Genomic DNA, 23,799 nt, shown 5'->3' with positions numbered 1-23,799 from the left:
ATTATTCATGACTTTAATTTCCAGTTTGCAGGAGAGCTGTAACTACAATCCCTTCAGCTGCACGGAACAGGTGCTTTTATAAAAAGCAGATGCAATCTGTGTGGCTTCCGTGCATGATTGCTGTGGCTAAGCACATGAGCTGTACGAGGATATCTAAGCATATCATACACACTCATACGTATATACGTATATATATATATATATATATATATATATATATATATATATATATATATATAAATGATATCCAAAACATTAGGCACGAGATCCGAGAAGGTCTTGGCCCTGTCCCCTTATCCAGTCCTGTCCCCTGTCCCTCAGACCTTTAATAAATGTGGTGGGCATCTCCGCAATCGGATATTCATCGACGTCCTCATAATATTCCGTGTATTCATACGTGGGAGAGTAGAATGTTTTCCGGCATGGTCTGGTCTCGTATCGTAGATCGGCAAGCCGAAGCCGGCCAGAATCCTGTGAATTTAGAATCTTCGGCACGGCGGCAGGAGCCGTGAAATCTCGTACTTTGATCAGGCGTATGACTGCACCCAGAATGATTTCAAGATGAACGAAAAATGCATCCGGCAGAGATCAACCCAATGCTGAAATTAGCTTGTTTAAATCAACCATTTTTAGGTTGCGGGAAAGATCCCTTCTCAGTGATGCGTACATGACCAAGTTGGTGAATGGGTCATAACTTGCCGGAGATTTTCCAGCGCGCATGTGCGTTGTTAACTCATACAACACTGGCAGGACTAAATAACCCAGTGTTGATGCGGTCCAGATGGCTTAGTGATGCACTCGAACGCGATGGCAGATCGTGCTGCTGTCTTTCGGACGCGACGAAGCGGCTTCACGTCACAACTAACTAGGTCTATAACTGACTAGGTCCACCGACTAGGTCACAGGTACTACCAACTGGATCCGCAAGAGCACTTATTTCCACAGATGAGTAATCCCAAGTAAAAAATTGTGCACACTCGATAGCATCCACATATTGCCGACAGGTTTCCATATTTTGTCCACTCAACTTGCAGCATACGTTCTCTTTAAGTACACCGGTCTAACAAGTCTGATCACTATCTGTTCAGTCTAGCCAGTCTCACCGGCGTTCAGTTGACTAAAGACTTACATGGAATGCGGTGAGTGAATCGGCGTGGATAGTCTCCCAATAATATGCCAGCGGTGGTGGTGAGAACGGCTGCGATCGCCTCTTCTTCCTAGCCGGCGGGGGTGATGGGAAGCCGGGAGGGGACGGCAGCCCGCCTGGCACACACCACAGAGTAACGTCACCCACACGTGTGACGCGTGTTAGTGACGTCGCATATGACCTGGCGACGCTGATCGAGCCGCTGACATTTATGATCCAGACTTATCGGGAGCGTGTTTGACGACAATAACATACGCCTGATGAAAAATAGAAACACGACTGACGTCTGATGAATCCAGTTAGGTCGTAGAAAGTGTGAATAAATGATACTGACAATTTATATGAGTAGTATTATGTTTCTAAATTTGGTTAAGTCATTGGATAGCCTTTACCGCATTATGAACATAGCATAACAATACCTAATTCAAGCAACTGTACGACCCAGACCGGGTCCGACTATTTTCGTTCAAACCAAGGCTCTGCATTACAGTGTTTGACTTTGCAGCAACGATGTCGGTCATCGGTCGTCACAAATCTCAAGTTCTAAAATGTAAGTAAAGACGGACTTAAACCTGGCCTGAGCATAAGGGCTGCTCGATACACTGACCTCAAACACGTAATGCCATGCCAAAGACGAACCAAAGATAACAACAAAAAAAGGTCACTACAGTGCGTGACGCACTAATGATTGAAGCCATAAACGCAACTATGCATGTGCGCGAACCGTCTAGCAAACTGATCGAGGTCCGGTCGCTGGAAAATTTGAACGCGAGGATCATCCGAAATGGGCGGCGATGGCGCCGACGGTGGTCCATCCGTGGGCCAGGCAGCAAGCAGCCTTACAAGCGGTCAACAGCTGGCATGTCCACACTGCGAAGTTAATGTAGCATCCTGGTCAACTATCATATGCTGCGATGCGTATAGGTGATATGTGCGTTTGACCAACACCATGGCATGTGTGCCACAGACGTGCAAAGTTTCTCCTCTTGCAGTCGGAAATAATCAACAGCACCGCCATTTCAAAGATGTAATAGGTCTGAACCGAGAGGTTTTACTTTCGGCGCTATTTCAGTTGTAAGACGTGTGCTGAGATATTGGAGGAAGCGCAGACGAAAAGGGATCTCTTATTACTACATTACCACCGCAGCGTACACGGGGGAAGGGGGGCCTACCCCAATTACGCATCACCAAAACATTCAGTCCTAGTCCGAATGTCCAGCTGCAGATTCCGTTCGATCAAGAGGCAGCGAACTAGCCGACCCACAATGATCATAAACACTTCTATAGCACCACGCAGCGCAGGTTAAAATCCATCACGTGCATGATGGAGCGCTCCACATTCGAACATATTACATGTTGCATGAGATATAATACAGTATTATCACCTATATTTATTATTATGCTTCGAAATGGAAAAAACATTCTAAGCAACATGATTTGTCTATTTAGTAAATATTCCCTTCAATACGGCACTGTTTGATTACGCCATGGAACTTTTAAATAACGTTAGAGGTGCTGACAAACTGGCCGTGCAAATTGGCAGCCTACTTCTCACCTTTAGCACTTCAACTTGCCGAGAGGTGGCGGTGGCCGTGCTATCGTATTTACTAAAGTAAATATAAGTATGAACTGGTGTATTGACCCTCTTTCGTGGCGTTCTTCCACATTCTTGCTGAGTTTAAGTTGTGTGCTTGTACTGACTTACTCGGTTATCGCATTAAAATCAAGTTATTCTATTGAAAGCCCTATTTCTATAATGGCTAATGTCCACACCCAACTACTTGAATTATGTACCGCAAAACGTAAGTCGTGCTTAAAACTTGCACTGTCTGCACAACATCGATGCTAATTAATGTCCGTTTTACCTGGAAGCGGTGCTCACGAAGGCCAGACCTGGACGACTCGACGATTACATTCTTCTTGAATTTGAACGTCTCACCCACAGTGGGGTGGGAATATTTAAATGGTATTTGTGTGGCGTTATGTATGCCTGATTTACCTTAAAATAGTCTGCACGAAATACTCTGTATAACTTCACGAGGGCGTAGCTCAGAAGCTAGTGTGTTTTCTGTCTTAAGAACGAGGGGTTGCAAATTGTACCGAATGATCTTAAGATGGCTATTTCGGTTCAAAGCCCTACTCAAATGTGAAACACTCCCTTTAGGCAGTCACGGTTAGCACATATCCATACCTTTTTTCGCTTTTCACGTATATGCGATATGGCTCTCCACAAGTAATGGCTACATTGCAAGCATTTCAAGAAAGTCTTGGACCGGGCCTCGCCTCATGCTTTTGTGTTCCTCTCATGTGGTTGTGTCTCTTTACTTTGTTTCGCGCCTCTGTTCACGGGTATGTGCCCCTCCTCATGGTTGCATATGCTCCCTTATCGGTTTGTGCCCCTCCTCATGGCTTTGCTTCCCCTTCTTGAGGATATCCTGTATGCGCTCCCGAAAGTATCCATGTAAATGCTACGCGTCTTGCCCGAAAAACAGCGTGCGCTCCGATGCAGTATTGCAAATTGCCTGAGTCGCACTGACTGAACTCACATTTGGCCCTGCACTACTCATCGTCGTTGATCCTAACGATGTCATCACTCGAGATGAGAAATCGAAGGCTCTTATAGATGTCAGACAGCGTGATCTTGTTCTCATCGCCGAGTAGACTCACCGATTTGTCAACGACATCTGCAAACAGATTTCAACGTGATATAACACCACACATTCACCTATCGATCTATTTCATCGCGCATTCACCTATTCATTTTTTATCACGCATTCAAATATGCGAAGTAGAAAATGCGATATTTTATGCTATAAATCAAAAGTTGCACTCGTGGAAAGGAACGGTTCTCCTTTCCAACAGTGGGAATGCTCAAAACAAGGGTAAACAAGTTACTAAGTCTGCAAGAAGTGTCGTATGACGATATACATCTCCACCCAACAGCGTCTGTTGGACATTGTTATGGGCTGAGTGATCATAGTTATATAATCAATCATAGGCCCACGGAAATATCAGTGTCGTTACGCTTTCAGAACTGATCTTCTCACTCGAGGTATTCATCCTACCATGAGAAAATCCGTGAGCCAAGCTGTCTTAAGCGTGTAGTCACATGCTGCGTGGTAACACATATGAATATGGTCATTTCTGATGTAAAGCACTGCTCATAAACAAACATGCACATGCAGGGACGGTGCATGGTGTGGTCGCTTCAGTACGATGGAGAAAATAAATGAAAATGAGAAAATAAAAGAAAATGGGACTCTAAAAAAGAAAAGGCTGGGCAGATAGCACTTGGTTAACGAGCTCAAAAATTGGTCCAAACGACAGTGAAATGATGTGTATCATGAGTTAATGCATGGCGAATGATCAAATATATGTGGAGTCACTGATGCCTGGATCATTCGCAATGGTTTATGACGTCATTCTCTGACTTGATGACCTGGTGAGGGACGTCATTCTCCGGCTTGATGACGGTGGTTACTCACATAAATCGTACAAAACCGCCATCAACTTGGCCTCTGGGTACAGTGGTGGCCGGGAGTACTGAATGTTGAGAGGGAAATACGGACAAACGGAGACGATGAGTCACCCATAAACGGAGCGTATGCACCGCTCACCAAGAGCCACCTGTTACCCCATGGACGGAATGCACCCACCACTCACTGTAAGAAAGCTATCACTCCGTGGACGGAGAGTACCCACCACTCACCGAGTCCACAAAGCGAGCCGGGAGCAGCCGTCACCGTCAGATGCACGGTGTCTCGCGGCTGGACGCGGTCAGGCGACCAGTGCAGCGACACCTGGTTGTCCAGACAGCGCCCCGCAGCGTACGACTGGCTGTCCGCGATCACCTCACCATCAATCACCATGTAGACCAGGACTTGGAAGCCCGAGGACATGGATGACGTCACTGGGATCGCGAGGGTCACCTGACCTGTTGAAGCAGACCGGTTGGTGTTTCTCTACTGCCCGTGGCTCGCCGGTCACATGGGTAACAGCTGGATGATGACAGTATGTCAGACGCACAAACTGTTACGGGGCTGACATCTTGGTACAGACACGTGCAAACTCCAAAATGGCCATAGTTTTCTCACTCCTCAGTCATGCGCGGCATGATCAGCTGCGTGGTGTCATCGCCACTCCTTCAGCTATAATGTCCGTTATGTACCGTGTACTGTTATGTACTGTTCTGGGCCAGGCGCTTCATATGCGGCGGTGCTTGACTGTGTTGGACGCAGTGCGTGACGCTGTAACGGCGCAGAGCGATTTCCATAGCGAGTGCAGCAAAATCGTGCATCAACAAGATACTCAACTCAGGCCAGCTCTTAAATTACACGTTCTGCATCACAAACAGCCCAGTGTTAGGGACATATCTCGTACCGCTCCGTCTATCGTAACACTGATTAGGCGACCCAGCCGCACCAGCCGGTGACGCCTCACTCACCGACGGGATGTGACCCGGACACCGTGGGCAGGTCAACGACCCCGCCCTCCTGCAGTGCAGAGGCGTCGACCGCCTCGGAAAACGTCACCGGCACTAAGTCCGCCAGCAAGATGTCGCTGTTGGCCGTGACCTGACGCGCCCGGCGAACACAAGGTCAACACGCTTCTCTCACCGCAGGCCTCGGTTCTGCTTCGCGAGTTGCAACAGCGTGACCGCTAAAGGCACGTCTTCAAACAGTAGCAGGAGGATAAGGCTGTCCCCTTATCAAGCATAGCTACGACTGACGCTATTAAATAACGACGCCTGGAGTCTTAGCTTTTTTAAAATTGCAAATACCAGAACACTATGTCTGAGGCTTGATCCGAGTCTGAATGACATGAAGACGTTTCCCATTCACAGCACTACCCGAGCGTTCAGTTCTCTACAAGGAAAGTGCCTTATTTTACCTCCTGTGCATGCAGCATGACTTCTTTATTTGTAATTTTCGGATGCTGTCTGTGCAGTACACTCTCAATGTAGCTCACCTGGTAAAACAGCTCGAACTGCGATCCCAGACGGGTCGTGAAGAAGACGTCAATGTGGGCCTCAGCGCCGCACGTGAACTCCTTGCGGGGCAGCCGAAGCAGCTGCACAAAGGCTCCTGACTCAGAGGACCAGCCCGTGATGTCGTACTTGAGACTGGACGATTTTGGCGTCGTGGCCTGCACCGCCAGAGTAACCGGGCTGACATTCCATGGAAGTCTGACCGCGAGGTGGGCACGAGTAGCCGGTTGGTTACCCACACGTTAACGGTCACTGGAATGTCGCTCTCGCAGTGGTTAGATTTTACTGACTTTACATCACTGGCCTGAAAATGGTGCCGCTCATAGTGCATGTGACCGGCGAATGGTCAATAAGATACCGCAAGGTACGTCGTCTTTAAACCTGAGATCTTTCCACGATGCCATACAGATATAGATTGAACGGCACTGTTATTCAGAACTAAGGGAAAAGGCGCAATATCGCATTTCTCAGTTCGTAAAATGACACGTGCACGCACGCACGCGCGCAAGCACGCGCGCACGCACGCACACAAGCCGGCACACACGCACGCACGCACCCTCATCCACACACACATCACCCTTTGTATTACTACTACCGTCCTCATTTTTACTAGCTTACTGCATGACACTGAACAAAGAAGAGTGACTTCGAAAACTAGAAGAAGCATGTACATTTTTGACCAGTTACTTGCTTTGTCTCAGCAAAGGGTTGAACAGGGCATGTGCACGATTACATGATGAAGGAAAAGGGGAACATCTCAAAGATTTTGGCTGCTGACCTGGTCTAGCGCGCCGCAGCCACACAACATTTGTTACATGGTTTGAAACAACAGCGCGCATACACACTATGCTTATGGTTACGCCTCTGCACCTGGTTGTTCAGCGTTGACATTTAGTTGCACAGATATCAATGAATCACATGAGCGAGAGGCACAGGCCTCAGGAGCGCACCATGTGCGCACGTCCCTGGGGCCGATGTTAAACTGAACCAATCAAATGGGAGGCCTTGACTCCATCACCCGCCTCTCTTACCGTCTCAGATAATGGACGCTTTAAAGGAGATTTCAATTACCTGAATGGATATCTTCTCAATTTCCTGATCTTGAGGTGGCACAGTGAACGCGACCACGCCTCTGCTGTCAGACGTGATGTTCAGACAGACCAGATCGGCAGAAGACCTCCAAACGTACAGTTGTGCAGAGCTAGAGAGCATCACTCCCCGAGTTACTGGGAACTTCCCAGTCATTGGGAACTACACTCGCTTAACATGCGTATGTGCGACGTGACCACCGAATACGACATGCTTGGGTTGAAGGCGGGGTGAAGTTGACCTCCTGATATATCTCAAAGTAGGAAAGTTAGTGACACCAAATATGCAGGATGGGTAAGCATGTGTGTAAATTCACTCGTGTAAAATTGTGAGGTCCCGTTATGAACTGCGAACCAGATGTGATCAACCATTGTCAAACTTCAGATCGGTGTCCAAGATGCCCTCAGACTCCTCACGAAAGCCCGCTTTAGCCAAAATACTTGTTTTAACAGGCGCTCGGGTGCGGTCAATTTGACCCCGAAGGTTTTCCCAGACTGGTTTCCGAACGATGTGGCGCAGCCGCGCCAAATTGTGCACAACTGTAGACGATTGAAGAGCAGATCGTTTAGTATCAAATTTGGATGAACTTTGTAAGGTCACTAGCCTGAGGCGCGTCACAGCTAGGCCATGTATTCAACGTGGTAAATTTCTAGCGAATCGTTCTCATATCTGAGCTGATGACAACGGTAATCTTTGTATTGCATGATGCAACAAATGAGTGTAAGACGAAGCCATACGCCTCTGAGATACTTTCTTAGGCAACACAACAATTGAAAGAACAACTTACATTAACCTTGGTTTAGGTATGAAGGCCAGATCAATGTAAAAACCCACCTGTTATTACTCTAGGACTTGCTATACGAGGTAGTATCTGGTGCCCATTTGAAATTTATTGATAACAAGAACCGCATAATGTACCCTCCATGGACTTTGTAAGTTCAAAATAGGTCATTGACATAAAGTGACCCAGGTGAATATTTTTTTTTTTAGGACCAAACTGCCTAGCGTAATCTTTGTCGTTTATCCAAATGCAAAAAATCAAAGCATGATTGCATGATTTTGGCCACCATGACCTTCAAAAAGTCATGTCAAGTCACTAACCTTAAATGAAGATGTGAGCTTTTCTTAGAACAGGCATCTAGGTTTCGAGGCACTTTTTAGACCAACCTTGAAGTTTGACCTTGTTTGACCTTACTTGACCCAAACATCATGACCTATGTACCTCAAATTTTGATCTAAATGAGCTCTATACGGTCAAGGCACCGAGCCAATGACCTTTCTTGACCTTCAGAAAGTAACAGTGACCGGAATCCTACGAGGCTGTTGTGATCTTTTAAGTTAAATATGCATCAGGTGTAACGTCGTAAGGAATTTAGCCAACACGAATGCGTTGGTGGAGGTCATTTTAGACCTGTGACTTCCTTAGATCTTCTTTGAGTCGAATAAGAGGCCTCATGACGTCTCTGTTACCGCAAATGGAAAGTGAGCGTCACAAACTACCGCAAGAGACAAGCTTTCAAGTATAAAAGGCACAAAACAGTTTTGTTTTGACATCGATATGACCTTCAAGCCCGACCTTAAGTCCATGGAATTCATCGCCATTGTGAATTTACTTGTTTTATTGTCCAAAAAAACCATCTCATGTGTATGCGAATTCGTCCAACACTCCGTTGTCGCATCAGATTGAACCATTCACCAGGACCTGCCTTCGCTGAGTGATGACCTAAATTTGACCTGGTGTAGGTCAGGTACCTGACAGCTTATCAATGCTTTTACACCGAGCAATCGACTAGCAAATACCCTGCAGTTGCGCAAAGTATGACGCTGCTTTGTAACGCTGTTCAAAAGTCAGCCTAGAAAACCGTTCAGAGGTTAGGTTGACCACCACCCAAACCACGTCCTTTCTCTATTAAACACGTCTATTGTCTGTTATGTATATATCTGTACGTACCGAACTCTAGAACTATCAGCTACTTCAAATTTCACGAGGACTGGAAGATGATTAGTTCATTTGCTTGTGCCGGTCATTTACATTTAGTAACTTTTATTTCAGCGATGGTCAAGCCTCAAGTTAGATGCGGGTACTCCAGCCAAATTCCTAACCCCAACGATTGCTTGATATCCTCACCTCATCGGTTTTTTTTGGGACATCGGAGTTGGGTTATTTTCTGCAAGATAGCTTACAACACCCAAGCATCAATACACTTCTGTTTGTGAAACTCTTGACAGGAGCACTGATAACGCTTAAAAGCACTCACGTGGTGCTGATTCCGTCCTCTGTCGTCGTCCAATGGGTCTCAAAACACAGCTTGACCAGCTCGCCGGGAGCTGGTGTGCTGTCCGGGTGGCGTACCCTGATCTGAACGTGGAAGCAGACACAGCCGAGTTAGGGACGGAGCCAAGCACTTCCAACTACACTCGACACAGCTGCGGACGCGGGGAGGGGGGCTGACCCAGGATAAGGTCACAAGGTCCCATTTCGGGCGTTGAAATAATTGTGGTAAACAAGAGACCCCGGATACTTTGCGTTAGTATTGATACGGTTGCGGTATCTAATAACGCGCTGAGTCGCAATGCAGCACAAGATTCAACGGTCCCCATCTGAGCACCGAGATCAACGTATCAATACCACAATTAAAAGAGTAGTCCTGCGGACCATTTACAAGCCTGCTGCAAGTCACGAGCACATTACATTCGAAAAAGGAAAGATAGAGAAGAGAGAAGTGCGAAGGCAAGAAAGAAACAGAAAAATAAATCAATTATGTTAAGAGAAAAGCTCGGACAGCGTAATTGCCGACCAACCAATCTTCTTTCGTGTTCTCCCAATATTCTGGAGAGCCTAGCATTGAGAAAAATTTGCTCTTATAACAAATAAAACAAAATTCTCTGTAGGAAACTGTAAGGACACAAAGACACCTAATCCAAATTGAGGTCGCACATGGCGCATCAATGTTAATGCACACTGAATATGAATGAATCAATCACGTGTCTGTGTATGAATGTCTCCAAATATTATAGCAATATTCCACATGCTGGTAATATGAAGTGCAAAGTTCATTGCGGCCCCGTCGGTGCCCTCTTGGCATGCTTCAACTGGCGTCTTAGCCACCGGAACCGACTGTTCACTTCGGTGAAGGTCATTGAGAGCCCAAACCATCCCTGCTGGCTGCACTCAGGCTAAGGACAAAATACGATAATGCCATTTTCCACGTGGACAGTGTCTCTCTGCATGTCTCCATCCACATATCAGTGAGGAATCTAAACTTTTTTTTACAACACGACCTCGATGCCTTCAAAACAACTTTGCGTTCAGTGGGTTTGGCACACACGCACTCAATTAGTGAAGGGAAGTCCTGGCTTAAAATAATTGCTTCTCAAGTTGTCAGTCTCGAGGTTCAGCTCCTGGTATGCTATGGAGAACGTCTTGGTGCCCTTGATCGTGACTTCAGTGCCATCCTCTGTGAGTTCGGCGGTGGCCTCCAGCCTGTAAGGCTTGTCCAATGTTTTTCCGAAGCCGAGGTCACTGCCGCTGACTCGAAACACGGCACAGTCGGCCCCGGACGTCTGTCAAAGCGTTCACTGGAGTCAGACGGAGCCGCACCAGTCAGTGGCCGTCTGGGGGACGTCTCAGCATGCAACACGGTCTCCACGGGTGGCCAACCAAGGCAGCTTTATATGACGCAGGTGCTGGTATGCTATGCATATTGCGGCATCCATGCATATCCTGCGCCACTGAAGAAGAGGCGGATAGTTGACGGTACGTCATGAATTAAGGCGCTGGCGTAAAACTTCAAAAGTTTTAAAGCAAAAAAACCGATTGCTCACGTATTGTCGGTGAAAACAGGTTTATTTCAAAGACGTAAGAAGCATGTCCTGCCAAAATTGACAAGAATGTGGCATATATTGTTTTGCTCAATAGCATAAAGTGACTGCTTAAAGTGACTAGCCTAAAGCAAAGTGCCAAGCTCGAGCTAGGTAAATTTTAACTGACCGGACCTCATCTCACAGCGAGGGGTGACCCAAATGCTATGAATGCTGGCAAGGCTCCCTAAAGAATTCGAAGTATACTTAAGGTAGTCTTGCGATCGACCCCAGAGCTACTCAGTAAATTGTTGGGGATTCTTGAAGACCTTTAAGATCTGGGAGGTCCCGAGATGTCAAGGACACAGTAACATAAGGCTACTGGATACGATTATCTCTCTCTCTCTCTCTCTCCTCTCCATCTCTCGTTCTCTCTCTCTCTTCTCTCTCATCCTCTTTCTCCTCTCTTCTCTCTCTCTTTCCTCTCTCTCTCTCTCGCTCCACTCTTCCTCTCTCCCTCCTCTTCTCCTCCTCTCTCTCTCTCTCGCTCTCTCTCTCTCCTCTCTCCTCTCTCTCTCATCGACCTCTCTCTCTCTCTCTTCTCTCTCTCTCTCTCTCTCTTCTCTCCTCTCTCTTTTCCCCCTCCTCCTCTCTCTCCCTCTCCTCTCTCCTCTTCTCCTCTCTCTCTCCTTCTCTCTCTCCCTCTCTCTCTCTCTCTCTCTCTCTCTCTCTCTCTCTCGTTTGCATTTGATGGTAAGACCACGCTTGCACTTATGTGCCCATCTCGGGTAACCTCCTAACCATGATCAAAACCAGAAGAAACACGAATCGTTGCATTCCCTTGCACCGGCTTGTCGTAGGTGTACCTAAAATTGGTTGCAGTATTCTTACATCGAACCTAATGTAAACAACTTTCGAAAAGCACTTGCAGCTAATGGACTAACAAAGACATGCATCTACAGACAGCACAATTATAGGACGAAGTTATCACCATTTTAGATGTTTGTAAACGCAGGAATCCATGTCACCACACATACGCCTCACACTAATGCGGTACGGATCAGCAGCCGGTTCAGTGGGTCATCGGCACAGTATTCACAAGGGGTAAACGAGTACGCATGACGCGAATGTCCACCCGTCAACGGCGTCCACAATACATCTCGGAACATGACACTTGGCACCCACCTTCCGCACACCTTCAACGTCACTTCCTCGGCATCATCCAGAATGAATGAAGGACCCTGGATGTTGACCTCGAACCTGGGCAGCACAAACTCCTCAACCTTGAATGGCTTTGTCACCCTACGCTCGCCGCTTGTCGCTACGTGTATGTTCCATTCACCCTGCAAACAACGAGGCGGGGAGTAGACAGACTTTCAGACTTTTCAGACTTAGGGAACAGACTTTCGGGCCACCAGCCAGACGGCACAGGAGATCCCCCGCGGTGATATATCGACAGATTGTTACGCACTGAGCAGCCTTGCATGCTAACCCTGCAGTGACTGCATGGCCTCTCCAAGAGATAAAGCGTTTTGAGCCAAGCTGGAAGCAACCAAACCAAAATACCAAATGTGGCATGGTTTAAGCATGTTTGACTGAAGTATTTGAGTAAAGATATTGACAGCTCCAAATACATGGAAATCTAAGCAGCATAGACAATAACTTCCTTTTTCTGCAATAGGATCTTACAGATGGTTTAAATCTATATTTAGTTATCAACACGAATGTTACAGGCCTTCAGTATACCAGGGCATGCCGATTAATCAAAGGTATTAGCACGCCAGTGGAATGTATTGCAAACTCTGCACATGTTTATCCACCAAAGTACCTTTGTTGGCCGAACCATTGTCTTCCGATTCACCCATCCGTGGCGGAGGGTGATCGAGCTCCTGCCCCTGACCTGGAATTGCCCTTTTGGAGGGTGGGGTGGCTGCCCCTCCCCCTGTCTCCAACTCCCACTGGCGACACATCGCTGAAGGCAGAAAATCGCTTGCATGTGTAATTTCATGATTGCTTAAAATCCATTCCACTCGACGACATGTTCCGTTATCCCATAACGTCTGGTAGAGGGACATCAAGCACCAATGTTCCGGCGTAAAGGGAAAAAAAGATGTCAGCGCCCTTAACTGTGTAATCATACTATGCAGTCGTTTTAAACATTACGTCACACATCAGGTTTTAAATACATTACGAACCAACAGAAGCTTGGCATCAATGTTGATACAGTCTTTGTGAACTACTGATTTCCTGGAAAATTCTGGAACAGAAATTCCATATCTGATATGAACTTGCTATGGACCGGTAGAAACTGAACATGCATATCAAAGTAATCACTCAGAGCACGCGGCCTTTGAAGACCGCTGCTACCGCGCGGAAGTCTACGCCTCTGTACGCTGATCGAGCATATATGCTATGCTGATCTTATCCATGTTTCAGTGACTTACGTCATGAGTCAGGTAAACGACGAAATGATTATACCTAATGTCTTGTCTTATCATATCGGCATGTCTCGCATAAATCACTGATTAGGCTTGGTGCAGTTACATCTTCACCATTTTGAGGGAAGCATGGCGACTTTCATGATCTCAGTGGCATTTAAAGCTCAATTACAGTACGTGAATCAAAATTTTCGGACTGTAACATCATGCATGCCTCGGTCATCAGTTTCGTGTACTGAAGCATCTGGCCCATACAACATACTGTATCTGGAGTTGATCCGTCATCCAGGATTTGTAAACTTCTACTCTATCACTTTACGTACCTTCAGAATTACGGCTCGAATTACGATAGATTTAACCATATACCGGCAAGTTCTAAAACCCTGTTGCTTAGCTAAGATATTTGTGGACTACATCCATTGCTAGCGGAAAACAATACTAAGTATAAATATGTAAGGAGCCGATACTTTATAGCAACCACATTCATCATATAATAGTGCGGCGAACTCACACGCAACACCGAATATGGTTTATGAGTGGGCATCATGATTTCGAAACAGCTGTATTTAAACAAATATACAAACGAAAAACAGCGCAGCTCCGTTAATTTCTACCACAGCCCGTAACCGACAAGCGAGATGGTAAACACGAGTGGCACTTTGTATACATCATGACTCGCTCAAGCTCCTCCCCCCCCCCCCCCCCCCCCCCCCCACCCACCCGCATAGTAACCACGCTGTTCGCCGGACACGTTACGTCTGCACCTCTATCACTCACACTGGGTCACATAGGACTGGGTTCCTCGACCAGCTGCATCTCCAAATGTAGCACTCACCACACTGTGTTCATCGGCCAGCCGCATTTCTCCAGCTGCACCACTTACCAGACTAGGTCCATCGGCCAGCTGCATCTCCAGCTGCACCACTCACCTGGCTGGGTTCATCGGCCAGCTGCATCTCCAGCTGCGCCACTCACCAGAATGGGCTCCTCTGTCCGCTGTAACCCCAGTTGCACCACTCACCAGACTGGGTTCCCCGGCCAGCTGCATCTCCAGCTGCACCAGCCCGCTCTGACCAGTCACATTTGTCCACTGCGCCACCCTCGTCCCGGCCGGCGATTCGATGTAAATCTGCGGCAACTGAAGACAGTGGGAAGAGAGAGTCAGCTCAACCAACTGGCTGGGTGACCGACGGACACTTGGATAGCGTAGTGGGATATGACACCAATAACGCACGGCTAGGGGATAATTAATTCAGTTACGCTAATGACCTTACTACCGGCATGCATTAACCGGGGGCATGAAGAAGTATGATCCTGCTTGCACTGCGCGTGTAAGAACCGCCAGGCCCCGCCAGTCTTCCGAGTTCATGGGACGGGGGTGGTATATATATATATATATATATATATATATATATATATATATATACATGTATATAATACGGTCTATTATGTTTAGCCATGTTTAGCCAAGTCATGCAGATAGTTTCCCAGGCAATGAAACAATTCAAGTCAGAGTTAAGGCCGATTACACTAGGCCAGAGTTACGCATGTACGCCGGACCGAGGTCAAAATAGCTTGCTTTACTCAAAAGGTTGCTGTATGGGGTGGTTTCTGCTGCTCCTGTTCATTTACCAATCACAGGAGGAACAGCAGCCGTTTTCCATGGACTTGTTAAAGGTCTGGTCAAGCCACTGACCCCAAATGTCTCAGGTCATTTTTTCTAGGAACATACCACCTGGCGTAATTCCTGACGTTTATTCCGATGGTAAAGTAGAAACAATGTTGTAGGTTTTTCGCTCTCTTAGTTTTTTGAGATTGGCCCCCGCCGGACCAAAGAGACTCTCTCTCTCTCTCTCTCTCTCTCTCTCTCTCTCTCTCTCTCTCTCTCTCTCTCTCTCTCTCTCTCTCTCTCTCTCTCTCTCTCTCTCTCTCTCTCTCTCTCTCTCTCTCTCTCTCTCTCTCTCTCTCTCCCTCTCTCTCTCTCTCTCTCTCTCTCTCTCTCTCCCTCGAGCATTCAGCTTGCCTTTCATGAGCTTTTGGCCTTTAATAAACTGACAACACGTCTTTTCGACTACTTCAGAACAAGAAAAAGTCGCTTATGCCGGAGACGCCCGACCACACGCTGTAACTTACCGGCTCCGAAATCGGCCTCAGTTTCCCGTTGACGGAGAGGACGCGGAAGCGGACCACCTGTCCCGGCTTGTACACGTACTTGTCTGTCTGAATGAAGACATGATCTTCAGGCGCGTTGTTCGAGCTGAAACGAGCGGCATTCTTCTGTGTTGCCAATGCTTTAATAATAACAAATTGTATTGCGGGCGAATGTATTTTGGTTCAATGTTTTAGACTTAATAATCGAATCCGGTACTTAAGTGCGCACACATCACGTTTGTGAGCCGGGAAGGCGGACATCAGAGTACGGCTACCATGCAAACCTAGCTTCACCTTCAAGACAACACTTGCATTTAACGACAAACATCAAACACGCATGCTACACGATCGTCCATTGGTCACACACTATACACAGATGAACTCGTTATACGCTGTTACCAGCATTATGGTACTCTCCAGCCGTGTATACACCCGGCTGTGGTGCCAGATCTTCCTTTCAAATGAAATGTTGAATTTTCGCACCTTGTGTCACAAGAGGTTCTGTCTTAAGAAAAAGCCTTGTTTGTAGATTAACACGTGCACGGGTGGGGGTCAAATTTTTCCCACCGAGGGTTTTCCTAAATGGTTTCCAAACGGCACGACGTAGCCCTGCCAGATTTGGACTGGCTGTAGACATCTGAATAGTGGATTGTGTGGTATCCAAAAACTGGATGTACCTTGTAAAGCCGCTGACCTGAGGTAGGCCAATGTCAGATTATGAATTCAGCGAAGTCAATTTCAAGGCAATCGCTTAACATGATGAAATAACGGAGTGCTAGACAAAGCCATGCATCTCTGAGATAACTTCATAGGCAACATGACAATTGTATGACCAAATTAAATTGACCTAGGGTCAGATATGAAGGTCACACTAAGGCCAAAACCAATCTGTTTTATTACTCCAGGGCTTGCTGTTTGGTGTAGTTTTTAGTACATGATATGAACCGCATTAGACATCTTGCAGGGACTTCTTATAGGTCGGAATAGGTCACTGACCCAACACGACCCATGTCAATGTTTCGTTTTTAGGAACATACTGCCCAGCTTAATCGTTGCCGGTTATTTAAATGTATAACCTAAAGCAGTTTTCTGTGTTTAGGGTCACCATAAAATTCGGATCAAGCAGTGTCACTGACCTTGAATGGGCACGCGATCTTTTGCTTAGAACAGGTATTTGAGTTCTGGGGACACTTTGGATAGCAACTTTGAAATTGACGTTGTTTTGACCTTACTTGACCCAAATGTCACAACCTAGGAGACTGAAACTTTGACTTAATTTAGTTCATGTACAGGCCAAGACATCCTGTAAATTTGGTGGTCCTAGCTCTCTTAGTTCCTGAGATCTCAGGGGGCAAACTGACCCCTCACCCGAGCGAAGGTTTTCCAACCGGCCGTCCGGGAGCGTATTCAAGTGCATCAAACAACACATCGGCGTAGCTGTAGCCCTATCATTTCTGCAATATACACGCTGATTTTTGACGAACGGAGAAACACGTGCCAAATCATCCTTGGTAGGCCAAGACTTTACACCAAAAATGTGTTTCGCAGTGTTCATAAAGAACAATATGTTTAAGTATCCACATATGCACTAAACAATTTGTACGACGCCTTCAGTACACTGTAGTGACTAGACACTTTCTTTGACTTACAAGACAGAGATGTACTGATTTCCCGAGATGGTGTAGTTGACGGCGGATGGGTAAGTAACTTCCAGACCCATCCACATGGTGAAATCGTCAAGCTCTGGTGTTTGAACCTCAAAGCATGTTTCCTTGGACCCACCTGAAATACGGCATCGTGTTAGCGACACGTGTATCTGAACACCGTAGGGTGGATGGGGGCTTAACGAAGCCATGCTTGCGCGAGGAGCCGCCGGTTTCGCTCCAAGACGCTGAGCCGACTGATGGGTGGCGTGGCCAGGAAGCGCGCTCATGGAGACAGATGGTGTGGCTGGCCTCGCCGTCACCGGATGGGTACATTCAGATCGGTCAGTGGTGACGATGTCAAGCACTTTGTCCACTCGCCGAGAGAGCGAGCAGCGACCGATGATCTCCGGTCGGGCTCGTGCACTGCTGTGGTGTTATGTCTCCAGTTACAAGAAACAGGCATATGCACACGAGGCATTCCTTGCCAACACGCCGGCACTATCAACACGTGTGTTTACTGACTTTGAGCGTCAATGCATACCCTGGGGGTGCAGTGGCATATCTGAAGCTGTGAACAGTCGTTCATTATGATAATCAGAGTGCCCAAAAACATCAAGCACGCTTTCTGACTTGGTGGCCTGATTAGAGTGGTTGAGGGCGCTACATGTGCAGTGTCTCCCAATATAACATTATCCTTTCGCATGTCTCTAAGACGTTACAAGGGCGACCAAAGCTCTTCAACCCCTGTTATGACTTTGAGTGCTGCCTATCATAATGTTGTATTAATGCCGGCGAACGGATTACAATAGTTGCCAGGCGTTAAGAGATTGGCAGAGCATTTGCTAAAGGCGTTGATATACAGCCCGGTGTTGTGCCCGACACAAATATATCAGGCCGAATGCCACAAAGATAAGATCTTCACAGAAACTCTCATTAGTTACTTTGGTTTTCAGCTTTATTCTTGAACTGTGAGTGTGCACCGTGCACCCAGAAATGCCCTTTAATCAGGAAGACATATTGAGAAAGCTCGACACGGCCGTAACTAGACTTCTCTCGCTGTTGAGACCAGTGCAAACGGCATCGGTACCCAGCTCAGACTAGGTAGTGAGTGACAAGCTGTGGCCTCACACGTGGTCACGAGGTCCCTGGGCCGCCACACCCCGGCTCCGTACTTACCCGCCACGCCCGACACCTGCTGGGTGTGCTGTGCGAACGTCGGGCTACTCTCACTTCTCCTGAACGTCAGCGTCAGGTTGCCGGTCTCGGGCACGTCGAACAGGGTCAGACACACCCGCTCAGGCGTGCCGGCGAAGAAGGCTTTGGGCGCTGTGAACAGGTACCGGCTGCAACAGCGGACCAACGCTACTGTCAAAGCTGGAACAGCTGGCCAAGCTGCTGTTGACATAGACGGGAGCGCTGATCTCCAAAAACCGCATGACGTCATGCACGATGCGTTTGGTGCAATCCTTGCGTTCCATTGGGCAGTTTCACAGTATTGTATGAGCAAAATAAAGAAACGGGTTCCCACCTAACAGACTGCATTGATTTATTGCACGTATTGCATTTTAAGGTTAGTGATCACAACCTTGGTATTTCATTTTGCCAAATGTTGGGATAACCCTTTTGTAGCAGCTCATGCGTGTAAAATATCATTTCACCTAGTCGTTTTATCATCAGGGAAAACATGTTTGAACGAGGTCCAAAATATAATATTAACTTACGTGCAAGCAGTTAGGATGGGCAAATGATAGGACTGGAATGTGTTGAAACAGTTTCGGAAGGTGGTTGTTGCCGTGCGCGGAGGCTATGCAGCCCTCGAAACTAGCACTTGCTGATAATGGCAATGGTGGTGAAATGATACGGTTCTGATTCGTTCGAAACGCGTTCTGCCCTCAACTTTGATCTCCGGCAGAAATTGCAGCAGCGACCTCCATGCTGGAAAAATATTTTACCGGCCTTGTGCGGCATTATTCACAAAGAGCTTTCAATAACGATACAGTTATTAGGGTTTCATTTCCGCACCACTTTGTCTAAACTTATTCCGAACCCCGAACGTTTTACTGCTAACCATGTGCCTTCATGCAATGCGCTTGGCAAACGAAAAGTTTTGCGTCATTCGCTTTGGCCGCTCGCCGACAACCTATGCGAGTTCGGCAGACATTTCACAAAATATCTTTGTTCAACCCAGACGGCATGGTCGTTGCACTTGCGTTACAAAACCAAACAACTATAACTATAATGCATGCAATATGCGATACCAAAACAAGAAAAACCCTCTACTTGAACAAAATTTTAGTATGATGCACTGTCTTCCATTAAACGCATTATTGACCAATCTTCATTGTGTATGAATGTGATTATTTTCGCAGTTTTTTTGCGTTACTCTGTTGAACATAACAAAGCCAAACTTGGACGTGCTCAGCTCAACGAATGCTGTCATATGCGAGCCAGAAATCCTTTTTTGCGATTCTTTACGATTCGGTTCTTCACAAAGGATCACCTGGTAGCGAAACCACGTTCAATATCCCTCATCGCATCATTGTACATAGCTGCCACCGTGATGGCCTGGAAGAGGCTGTGTTCTTAATCTAGTGGCACCCGCCTTAGGTCTCAGGGCAGGCCCACTGTCTGGCCCGATCCACGAAGGTCAGTTGGCTGCTAGCCAGAGAAGGTCACCCTGACACGGCGCAGCCGCCCTGTTGACATTGCACGGCACGAGGAAATGCCTCGGTCGCCGTTTTGGCCCTCATGGTCTGCAGACCACTTGCATACCACATGCAAAAATATCCGCTGAATCTGAACCACTCTATGTGGGTGGATTGGGAGTGTGGTCACTGCGTTCGGCTCTGAATGCGCTCTGAGCTCAAAGGCACCTTTCCATATCACCTCAGAGCTTCCACACAATGAATTGCACAGAGCACCACCTGTGCGCTGTGCGAGTCATTCGATTGGCAATATCTTTTGCTTTTTTAATTCATCTATGCCCGACTCCTAGGCCCGGAAAGGCCACCGACATCGCCTGCCTAACGCCCGTTTTGTTACCAAACGGGAATAACGCGAGTGAAGTCGCATGCACCGCATGCAAGAATGCTGATTAAACCAAGACCCATGGCCATTCTTCGTCAGATCTATTCGGAGAATTCCATGGGGATGTGCCGATCTCTTTTCCGCACACCGACCGGCCGGGCCTCGAGGTGTCGGGCCTCAGGAACGTCTTTGGTCCTTCGTGTGCTGGCGAACTACTTCAGGAATCTGCATGCTCTGCATACTAAAAATTATCAGCCAAAAAGTAACCAACGGGGAGCCCGGGCGAGCACGTGCGGCCCCACGCGGACTCGCGCGCTCGCCGTCGCGTCTGCTGGATTCCGATGCTCGGCAAGGCCCCCCCCCCCCCCCCCTTTCCTCCTGGCCCCATCCCCTCCGACCGGAGACGATGGTCTCCACCGCAGCCGTCTGGTCGGTATCAGCGCTGCGGATGGGCAAGCAACAAACACCCGCTCCACCGCCGACCGGGCTGTGGTGGAGCGCTGGTGCTGGCCTGCCATTTATTGGGCACCGTTTAATGGATCAGGTTCCAGTTACACTGGCGACATTATTACGAGTAACAACACAGGCTCGTGAGTTGGGCCAACCAGATTGGGCTCTTATGGCATAAGCTAACCGTCAAAAGGTCGGCCAGCTAAGCTTTCCATGAGCTTGTAATCTATGCAACGTCTGATCGCAGCCCTCAGCAATGATTAGCGCAGCTATGATGTGCGTGCTGTAGCATTTCCAAAGTATTGGCCAGCAAGTCTTTAGGTAGCGCTGTCGTGCATTATTCCATGCCAGCAGATATTAATTTCTCGACAGACTCTATAAGCATGGAAAATATACCCCGATTTAGTTAAAAACAAGGGTGGAAAACAAGTGCAGACATCGCCAAGACGAACACTCTGACCGAGCTGAAGACGGGCAAACGCATTGGCGAGTCTCGCGCAAAATATCAGGTACTCTCGCGCGCAAACTAGCAGGTACCATCGCGCGCAAACCGCGCACCTTCCAGTTTGGGGGCGTTTTTATCAACCGAAGTCAGGTGCTTCGACCGGAAAGGATGAACACGTGAAACCAACGGTTTTATGTGCACGTCTTAAGCCAATGTACAGGCTACGAATCACATATCAATCTCAAAACTGTTCTCCACACAGGCGCGCCAGTGATCGACCCAAGAAACGGGCAGTAAACACCTTTTTCCAGACAGGTCGTGAATAAGATTCACTGTGGTTTAAATCGAGAGGGATCCGGCCATATCAACTACGCGCGCTAAGCATGATTCTGACTTGTATCAGCCAAAAACAGCCGTGCTTGAGTAATGATTTGACCCCAACTTCCAAAACCAGAAGTTATTCCAAATTTTACGAATTGCATCGATTAAAATTGCCAGGCCTTGGCAGCTAAAAACTAGCCAAAACACACTGATGGCAATACATTTTTGCACGGAAGTTATACATCATTGCGTCTTTTTCTGCTAAGCTCATGGAGGAGAAACGTTTCAACGCATTAGTTGGTATGAATTCCCGAAGGGGACAGAGTCCATGCGCCTTTTGGGACATCCTCAGCGTGGTGATAACACTCATATTAGTCGCACCTCACGCGTATGACGCCGCAAAAGCGCATACTAGTTAGTGGGTTCATCTGGTGTCGCCGCAATTTTGTGCTGTTTATTGAGTAATGATGGACCGCCAGCTCTGCTGTCTTGGTATTATCATAGCTGTATTCTTACCTTGAACCGTGTTCACTATTAGGGCGGTTCAAGACGCACTGTTTTGGCGCGGGTGCGCGCTGCAAGGGTTCGTAGAGCATTCAGAGAAGCTGCCAGAGCATATTCAAGTACAGCAGCACAGCGATATGTGAAATGAGGAGCAGCGAGAGACGATGGTCTGATTTTGGATGCACATCGGCAGCGTGGCATAATACGGCTTTGTGTGCACGTAGTACGAACGCATTCGCCAGCTTGTGCTCCATGCTCGTAAGCGTGGCCAACATCATGTGCTGTGAGGAGTCCCCTATTGCGGTGCGTTCACCGTTCGCGTCTCTCGCCCAGGTGTCATGTCAGGTGCGTAGTACCGTACAATGCACGTGACAAGTGCCCTACTTAGAGCGCGCTATCATATACTCAACAAGCGGTTCCCCAAGTGCAGCTGGCACGAGGCCTTCTTCCACGCGGTCAGTGCAGCTGAAACGTTTTCACAAGCATAGGAACGGCTACTGAAACCTCTTAAAAACTTCCACAAAAATGTATAAAAAACTCCAACGTGTCACACTTAGTTCAGAAAAATTACATGTGTAGTATTGAGCCCATCCCAATACACAGGAAATAATGCCCACTGGTTCACTTATCTTGTGCATCGCTGAAAATATTTAGATCTCTGCTCACTTGTAGCAACAGTGCATATCTACAGACGGCAGTGTGGTGTCACCTTATCCAGCCAAGCAAGTATTGTTCCTGTCGTGATAAGGCAGCAAAGCGCATGCTGATTTGTACCCCAGATCACAGGATGGATTCTATGACAGCCCGAAAAAGCATGGCATGGAATGCTGTGAATGAATCAGTTTTAAATGCACATACAAAAATGGCAAACTTTCCTCGAGGCTTGAACCCGCGCAAATATTTTGCTACACTCCTGTCCAATTGTCCTGCTCTGATGATCGGCCCCGAGGATGGAAGAAAGACATAGAGGGTTCGCTTACCGCCCGGCAGCCACTACACCACACAGGAGAAGCAGCCGGAGAGGCGTCATTGCCGCCCTCCTGCGACGACGGGGAGCCGTCCAGTGACGCTGCAGCGCCGCCGTCGCCTTGTTACCTCGCCAGACGGTAGGTGGCACTGGATAAGGGCGACCTCCGTCAATCTAGCAGCAGATTGATGTCCAATTGCCAGTTGGATATTGCGGGATCTCCGGGATGTCCGGGATATCCGATTCCGGAATATCTAACTGGTGATTTTCGGAATCAGCGTGTCAAGAAGGTCATGCACACCAAATTTGGAGGCAATCGTGACGCCTCTTGATATCCGAGTGCCAATTGAATGTAAATCTGCTGCTAGGTTGACGGACGTCCCAAGGGCAGTGATTTAAGGAATCAGCGTATTAAGAAGCCCTTGTTCACCGAATTTGGAGGCAATCGAGACGCCCCGGAATATCACATTGGGATGTTACGCGTCATATAACTCGGGAATTACGCAAAATTACACCCCAGAGGCGGTGATTTTCGGAATCAGCGTGTCGAGAAGGTCATGCACACCAAATTTGGAGGCGATCGTGACGCCCCAGAATATCCAACTGGCAACTGGATATCAAGCTGCTGCTAGATTGACGGACGTTAAGGGCGGGGATACACCGGCGCAGCGCGTGTTCGGTATTTATGGCGTTGTTACAAGACCGCCTGGCACCGCTCGCACGGTGACGTCAGTGGGCAGTGCGCCAGCAGGATGTGCCAACGGGACAGCAGGAAAACCCGGGTGGCGTCTCTATTCATATACCAAAAAACATCCTCCGGCCTGTG

General features: G+C 47.7%; 2 protein-coding genes across 3 annotated transcripts; both read right to left on the bottom strand.

The window, feature by feature from the left end:
• Positions 1–3,706: 3,706 nt before the first annotated feature.
• LOC119103076 (alpha-2-macroglobulin) lies at positions 3,707–7,346 on the bottom strand. The gene is made up of 5 exons (XM_037226524.1): positions 7,206–7,346; positions 6,116–6,292; positions 5,592–5,721; positions 4,857–5,081; positions 3,707–3,831 (listed from the first exon to the last, which is right to left on the bottom strand). The coding sequence occupies exons 1-5, from the start codon at positions 7,344–7,346 to the stop codon at positions 3,707–3,709; spliced, it is 798 nt and encodes a 265-aa protein (XP_037082419.1).
• Positions 7,347–9,486: 2,140 nt separating this feature from the next.
• Positions 9,487–23,172, bottom strand: LOC119102637 (alpha-1-macroglobulin). Of its 2 annotated transcripts, XM_037226093.1 has the most exons (8): positions 22,987–23,172; positions 18,436–18,602; positions 17,263–17,395; positions 15,596–15,719; positions 14,484–14,600; positions 12,210–12,367; positions 10,557–10,787; positions 9,487–9,582 (listed from the first exon to the last, which is right to left on the bottom strand). In XM_037226093.1, the coding sequence occupies exons 1-7, from the start codon at positions 23,034–23,036 to the stop codon at positions 10,634–10,636; spliced, it is 903 nt and encodes a 300-aa protein (XP_037081988.1). In that variant the 5' UTR covers positions 23,037–23,172; the 3' UTR covers positions 9,487–9,582; positions 10,557–10,633. The 2 variants fall into 2 exon arrangements, with proteins under 2 accessions (XP_037081988.1, XP_037081989.1); XM_037226094.1 differs by lacking the exons at positions 12,210–12,367; positions 14,484–14,600.
• Between the last annotated feature and the right edge of the window lie 627 nt (positions 23,173–23,799).

Source organism: Pollicipes pollicipes, unplaced genomic scaffold, assembly GCF_011947565.3.
Source record: "Pollicipes pollicipes isolate AB1234 unplaced genomic scaffold, Ppol_2.1 Scaffold_5724;HRSCAF=6776_pilon_pilon_pilon, whole genome shotgun sequence".
Lineage (NCBI taxonomy): Eukaryota > Metazoa > Arthropoda > Thecostraca > Pollicipedomorpha > Pollicipedidae > Pollicipes > Pollicipes pollicipes.
The sequence above is the reverse complement of the archived record's forward strand: the minus strand, read 5'-3'. Positions and strand labels throughout refer to the sequence as shown.

Bases quoted from the DNA above. Each gene is read 5' to 3' on its own strand.
- LOC119103076 (XM_037226524.1), bottom strand. From the start codon at position 7,346: ATGCTCTCTAGCTCTGCACAACTGTACGTTTGGAGGTCTTCTGCCGAT. The intron at 6,293-7,205 runs GTAATTGAAATC...CTGGCGGTGCAG, and splicing joins TTGAGAAGATATCCATTCAG to GCCACGACGCCAAAATCGTC. The intron at 3,832-4,856 runs GTGAGTGGTGGG...ATCTGTTTGCAG, and splicing joins CGGCTCGCTTTGTGGACTCG to ATGTCGTTGACAAATCGGTG.
- LOC119102637 (XM_037226093.1), bottom strand. From the start codon at position 23,036: ATGACGCCTCTCCGGCTGCTTCTCCTGTGTGGTGTAGTGGCTGCCGGG. The intron at 18,603-22,986 runs GTAAGCGAACCC...CCGCTGTTGCAG, and splicing joins GGTGTAGTGGCTGCCGGGCG to CCGGTACCTGTTCACAGCGC. The intron at 10,788-12,209 runs GTGGGTGCCAAG...ACGCTTTGACAG, and splicing joins ACGTTGAAGGTGTGCGGAAG to ACGTCCGGGGCCGACTGTGC.